At 43.7% G+C, this 6,668-nt stretch overlaps 1 protein-coding gene and 1 long non-coding RNA gene across 3 annotated transcripts in view; one reads left to right on the top strand and one right to left on the bottom strand.

Moving 5' to 3' along the window:
- Positions 1 to 6,262, top strand: part of LOC124876565 (vacuole membrane protein 1-like) — a 70,668-nt gene extending 64,406 nt beyond the window's left edge. The window contains exons 7-8 of one of the 2 annotated variants that reach the window (XM_047379456.1): positions 2,552 to 2,654; positions 3,805 to 6,262. In XM_047379456.1, coding sequence (XP_047235412.1) covers positions 2,552 to 2,654; positions 3,805 to 3,948 — 247 coding nt within the window. In that variant the 3' untranslated portion in view covers positions 3,949 to 6,262. Of the gene's footprint in view, positions 1 to 2,551; positions 3,209 to 3,804 lie in introns of those variants that run through there. The other variant, XM_047379457.1, reaches the window with a different exon arrangement.
- LOC124876567 lies at positions 65 to 1,671 on the bottom strand. Its single transcript, XR_007040324.1, has 2 exons — positions 1,155 to 1,671; positions 65 to 946 (listed from the first exon to the last, which is right to left on the bottom strand). It is a non-coding gene; the product is annotated as an uncharacterized LOC124876567 (long non-coding RNA).
- Positions 6,263 to 6,668: the final 406 nt, after the last annotated feature.

Consider the following 6,668-nt stretch of genomic DNA (forward strand, 5'->3'; position numbering starts at 1 on the left):
TTAATTGTTAGTTTTTTACTGACAGACACAAAAGGGGACACACCTTCTCGGCACATGTGGAGCATATTTTTCAACCTTATTTATTACACTTAAATACAAGCGTTATGAAGCAGTTATGACATTTACAGTAAATTGTAAATTAAAAGTGTGCAGGTTTGAATTTACTAGTTTTTACCTAATTCTTCTCAACATATACTAAACATGGGCAGTTTAAGTTCTGGGCAAGGATTTATACCTAATGTAGAGAATTAACTAAAGGACTTAAGGTTAACAACCTTTGGATTCAGGCTTTTTATAAATGTTCTGCTTAAACTTCCTAATTCCTCATGTAGCGGCTTTTTTGTTTTTTGTATTCAAAGCAATTTAATAAGATGTATACTCCTTTGGTTTCTACTTGACATGAGAGACATTTTGTTACAGTTTCACATTTTTAAATAAACAGGACTACCCGCTTCAGCATGCCTCAAAAGAATCCTCTAAAAATAATCAGTTTTGCAGTTTTCCAACATTTTACTGAACAAGAAAAACAACTTTTAGTTTTAAATTCTACATTTCTTATGGATTTTAATGCATTTCAAAGTTACAAAAAAAGACTTTTAATCCGATCTAACAGGAAAAGAACTTCATCTTGGACCAATAAAGAAGTAGAACTTTTTCAGCACATGTACTCACGGGTAAATTCTGAACACACCTACAGAACGAATTCCTGAATCCAACATTATCCATAAACCCTGTTCAGAAAGAGAAATATATTCCAAAATATAGAAAATGATCAGACATATAAAGCAGAGACCTAGGACTGTGTGGCTGTAGTTTCTGCAGCAGTAAGCTTTGAGCTTCTTTGTTGGTGGATTTGCTGGGGCTCATGACTCAGTCTTGCTCATCGTGTAGATGATTCGCCCGCCATTTCTGAAAACTCTTCTCTCTTTATTCTTGCCTCGGTACGCTGAAAAAATGCATTTACACAAAGATTTCAAAACTTTCTCTCTGTTCAAACTTATTTTAGGGTTTTCATCAAAGCCACATCATTTTGTTTCATGTGTGTGAAGTGTAGGGGATTTACGAAATTTGGGGGATGGGAATATGGAAGCCTGTTTTTCCCTCCAAAAACAAAAAAACCTTTTTTGCTATGAGCTTGTTAATTTAAAATATACCTGATTTAAATCCAGAGTGCAGTCCAAAGACTTCTTTCTGCTTTATGTCCCTCAAAAAGTGGATATGAACTACCTGTTATGAAGTTAATGATTAAAAGACTCCTCGTTGTGAACACAATCATTTAACACAAAGTGTTTCTTTTCTCACCATAACATAGGTGTGTGTACACATGTGGGTGTTTGTGGAGGTGGGGAGGAACGGAAATGACTTGCCTCCTTGAGAGAAAGTTATCAGCCATAAACCCAACCGTATGTGACATGGCTGCCCACGCAAAAGCTGCCCTGAAATCTTTGATGTGCCTCGCAGCTTTGATGGTGCATGCCCGATGCGAACAAAAAGATGCATACGTGGATAACAAGGAAAGCGTTGATCTGAAACCACAGGGGAGTATTGCATCCATAAAAGAAAATTAGTGGAGGTCTTTAGTAAGTATTTGTTTAGTGATTAATCACTAACTCCAGTACAGGGATGGGCCACTGATTCGCTATGCTAGGCCATTCTCTGCAGTCTCTCACATCCTTTTTTTCTTTGAACATGTGTGTAAGAGGGCAAGGGGGGGGGGGGGGGGGGGGGGCAGTAGAATACTTGTAGTTGGTGACTACATTTTGTAAAGGGTTTCCTAATATGGGCCGTCTTACAGCAGCGCCCTCCCCCAGTGGGCCATCCCCCCCAGGTTTTAGCCAGTGATGACACAGCTCGGGTACGACTCACTTCCTCATTAATTGGCTGAAACCAGTTCTTACAGGAACCGCCTATGATAAATGTGAGAGTTCTGAGAAGTCATTCATTTCTCCTCGCTGCAGCGGCAGAGGAGGCACTGCAGGGGAGGTGAACGAGTTCACCGATGTGAGTGAGAGAGTGTGGAGCGAGCGGGAGAGGAAGCCGAGTATGTGTGTGAGAGCAGAGAGGAGAGGAAAGCTGAGCAGGAAAATGTGACTGGCTACTGGTGCCGCAGCTGCCGCATGAGGACCATGAGGTTAACTTTTATTTTTACCTTTTTTTGTTAGTTTTTTTTTTTTTAGTTCAGCCTTTTGGGTTTATTTTTAAGTGTCACTGCTTGCTCTAGTTTTGTTCTTCATTTATGTGGAGTGTTTTGTGGTGTGTGTGTGAATGAGCGGTGACGGGGGTTGCACTCGTTGCTCTCTCCGTCTTTCTCTCTTCTCGGAGAGAGGAAGCGGGGCCGGCTCTGTACAGTACAGGAGATAGGACAGCATGCCTCCCTTTGTTGCTGCCCTTGGGCTGGTGAGTAACAATGATGTGACGTGATTTGTGCCCCCCACCCCACCCCACCCACCCCCAAACACCACCTCCCCTTCTCTGTCTCCCCCCTTCCCTCTCTTTCTGTTTCTCCTCCACCTCCACCCACTCTCTCATCTTCCTCCGTTGGTGGAAACAGCGCTGTTCCTCTTCTGGGTGCGGCACTAGAGAAGCCCTTCAGGGAGTACTTGGAGGCCCAGAAGGCCAAGCTGCACCATGTCACTGGAGAGGAGACCCCATTTGTAAGTACAGTGGCCTCGGCCCAAGCAAATCTCACTTTCTACTTATCCACGTGTGTGCCGAGAAAAGGAACTAACCCCCATACTTTTGCCTCTTTATATTTACATAACTATCCTGTTTTCAGCCTTGGGCACGCTTTGTTTTATTTTAATAATTATTAGATTCATTATGAAAAAATAACCTCAGAGCTAATTTCTTTAGACCTTATTGCTTTTCCTTTTAACGTGTTAGTAATTCAGTGAATTACAGAGGCTTGTTTGGGGCCAGAATGACAGACTAGATTTCGCTCTGCCTCGGGCAGGCTTGGAGGGGGTAGAAAGACGGAAGGAGGAAAGGGGGGCCAGCGTGGGGTCCAGCTTCACCCGAACTGTACTACTGTAGCATGGGGCGTGCTGACTCATGCTCCATCTTACCAATGGGAGAGTGTGTGTGAGTGTAGTCACTCCCCTGTGTGTCACACACACACTTGCACTCGATGCCCCGCCTGAACCCAGCACTAACTGTAGACCAAGCCACCCACCACCCCCTCCCTTGTGACAATCCATCAGTCTCTCTCCCCCCCCCCCCCCCCCCCCCCCCCGTCTAGAACAAAAAAGAGGTAGTTGTTGTAGCAGAAGAAGCCTATTTCTTTTTAAAAGCTGTTTTCCCTCTTCTTTATTTCACGCTCTCCTCCTTTTCTTTCCTTCCTTGTACTAAGCGATTCATTTAGAAAGATTTTTCTTATTTAAGTGCGTACGAGGAAGGAGAAGGAATAAAGGATAGACTTTCAGTTGCACAAGGACAGATTAAGGCATTTTCTAGAACAATGTTCCTTTTTTCTTGTAACCTGAGCCTCTAGCAGTTACTGGAGAAAAGCAAGGCAATTTAACTCTGTGGAGGCAGGCTGCAAGCTGGGGTCACCGGGGGCGTTATAGGAGAGAGGACGGTGGGGGCTGCCGCGTGTTTTATTACCCCTGATCTCTATCTGTCCTGCACATGGAGCTGGATCCCCACCTAGCCTACAGCATCAGGAGTAGAGGGGAGAGCGGGGGTGCAGCATGTGGAGGGGTCGGGGGGGGGGGGGGGGGGGGGGGAGAAGAAGGGGCTGGCCCTTCTCTTACTGATCGAGCTCGTCTCTCCCCTTTCTCTTTCTCTCGCTGTGATTCCTGGCAGGAGGATAACTGGCTCTCGTGGCTCTTTGAGAAGGTTGTGGTCATCATGGTATGCTTCTTTGTCTGTTCCATTGTCAACTCCATGGCGCAGAGCTATGCCAAACGCAAGGTGAGGGAGAAGTCCTCGGACAGCAAGATGGAATGAGGACCAGCAGGGGAAATAACGTGCTGGTCCACCAACCTTCTAGCCCTCCTTTCCTTCATATCTACTCTTTTGGCTGATACCCCATCATTATCCCAGGCAATAAAATGCCCCATCTGGTTTCTCTCTTGCTTCTGTAACAACATGTTTATCTTGAAGTTGGATTTCCATTTGCTTGTTTGTGAAGGCTCTGCAATTTAGTTGCAATTTTGCGATTGGTGTATATTTTCCTTAGAAGGTAGGTTCTTGCTGGTATGTGTGTGACTGTATGTAGGCACCATCCTTTTAACTATTCCCGTGTCTTCCTAAGTTTATTCCAATAGTAGAATCCTTTTAATTATTAATCGTATTTGCTATATAGTTGTTGGGATATTCTTACAGCTTTGTAAGTTGTTCAGTATTGGCTGGTTAGATGAGGAAGATCAGGTTTTCTTTAGAACTGCATCATTTCCACTTCTTGTCTTGCAGTTGTAGGCATGTCAGTAAATATTTTAGTTTACACTTGGTGCAATAGGTTACTTCTTCTTTTCTGGGGGCCATAGTACTTTTGGATAAGTAATGATAAATCAGTCCTGAATCACCCCCGCTGGTCCCTTTGTCTGCCCTCATTGTTCTGCTTCCAGGAAGAGAGCGCATTAGTCAGCCCGGGGCCACTTTACCAGATGCAGCCGTATATTTTCAATCAGATCTACAACTGTGCGCGCATCTGTGCGTCATACGCAGATAGTGGGTTGTGTTAGCGTGGCTGCCTCATCTTTTGTGGAGTGAAGCGGTTTGTGAAATCAGACCACTACCTGGTGTGCTAGATCAGAGCTGTTCTCGGGAGAAATCTTCTTTGTCTCCACTTGTCCTTTGGAGCTTTTTGTACCAAAAGGAGGACACCAAGCTATTCTTTCCTTGTTGGATAATGTTGGCTGGCACACCAATCACCCACTACCTTTTCCTTTTTCTTTTTGTTTTCTCCGTAATGAAATTTGCCGTTTTCTTCTTCCTCACTGTGCTACGCTGGACTGAGAGCAACGGGGACGCTACAGCAGGCACAAGCAGCAGGGAGGAGGGAGGGAACAAAATCCTCCAGCTCACAGTGAAAAGCGTCTCTGCCGTTACCTCAGCTGAACCCTCAAATGAACTCGTTGCACTCCCTCAGTCACGGAGCCAGGAGACGAATCACTCGAGTAGATTCAAAACAGAGGGGTACTGTTGGGTGAGCTGAACCCTGTGCTGTGCACTGGATCTAGTCTAGAACATTCACATGTCCTCCTTTTTTTTCCTCCTATCACGGTAAGTCTGATTAGGTTTCTCTCTCTCGTTCTTTCTTTTTTTTTTAAATTCATTGTTTTATGTGTGTCCGTGCATACGTCTTCAGGCATGTCCGTCACTCTCTCGGCCTGTCAGATAGCTTATCAGACTGGTGTTGGCTGTTAAGATTGCAAGGCGACAACAGTCTGTAGGCTGTCTGACATTTCGGGCTCTTTCATCTGACCAGCATCTTGTTGTGTCCTCCTCTTCCTCATTGGTATATCATTGTTTCAGTTAGCATCAGTTCTCATTCAGAGGTGCGTGCGCTACGATGTCACTTCCTCTTATCCCAACCGCTTGCAAAACGTCAGAGATGTGGGTCTATTGTTATTTCCTCTATGCTGACGTCTGTGAGAGGTTTTATGTGGCTTTTTTGTGAAGAACTGTGTTTGAAAATGCAGATGCTAGTGTGTGAGTGGTGTGTTGGTGTGTGAGTGTGAGCTGACTCTGTCTTTTTGAATTTCCAGAGAATCCAGACGGTACACACCTTATTGCAAAACAGCAAATTGTGACACCCACCCTTAGGTATAGTACACGCAGTGCTCTTTCGGCTTCCTCCTTCCCCTTTTTACACTTCCCTCTTCTGTTGCAATGAAAACTTTCTTCTGTTGCTCAATACTCATTTTTGTATGAGGTAGCACTTTATTGGAAGCCCTGTTGTGTTAGTTTTTTTTTACCCACAAGTAAATATAACAGGATGAAATTAGTCTGACCCTTTTTTCCCCGTTTTGAGAAAACAAGTTGAACTTTCTTTAGGTTGTAAAAGTAAAATCACCGAGCTGGAATGCCTTGCTGTCATAAGGAATGTTTTTCTTGGCCCGTTTCAGGATGTCCTGTTCCAATAGGGAGCCCCTTTTGGCACAACTACCTGAATGTGTTTGTATAGAAACTTAGCTTAGGTGTTTCAGGGTGAATCCCTGTTTATGATAAATGTATGTAATTTGCTTTTAAAGCTGTATACATTATCCTTTCCTGTAATTTTATCTTCAATAAAGCTGAATTAAAAAAGAAAAAAAAAGAAAAGTGGTGTTCTGTTTCTTATGTGATGAGCCTTGACAACACTGCTGGGTCCACACTGACCCTGGAGCCTCTGAAGAATCTCACATGTCAGCCAAGAAAGAGGGATAGGGAGGATCGTGAGTCCCTCACAACTACAGTTTCCACATCTAGTGTTTCACATCCAAACGGTTATCACATTACTAATTTGCGCCCTCCACACTGACATCATCTCCATTTCAGAATCCAAGCCAGGGCTTAGCTGTGAGTTCTGAATTATGGCAACTCTGGGTTTTTGTCACAAATGAAAACAAAACAAAGATGTACAATATTGCACCAATTTCTGTAAATAACTGGAAGGCAAAATTCTAATTTATTCAAGTTTTCAATTAAAACTTTACACATAAAACACTACTTTAATCCAAATA

Source organism: Girardinichthys multiradiatus, chromosome 11, assembly GCF_021462225.1.
Source record: "Girardinichthys multiradiatus isolate DD_20200921_A chromosome 11, DD_fGirMul_XY1, whole genome shotgun sequence".
Taxonomy (NCBI): domain Eukaryota; kingdom Metazoa; phylum Chordata; class Actinopteri; order Cyprinodontiformes; family Goodeidae; genus Girardinichthys; species Girardinichthys multiradiatus.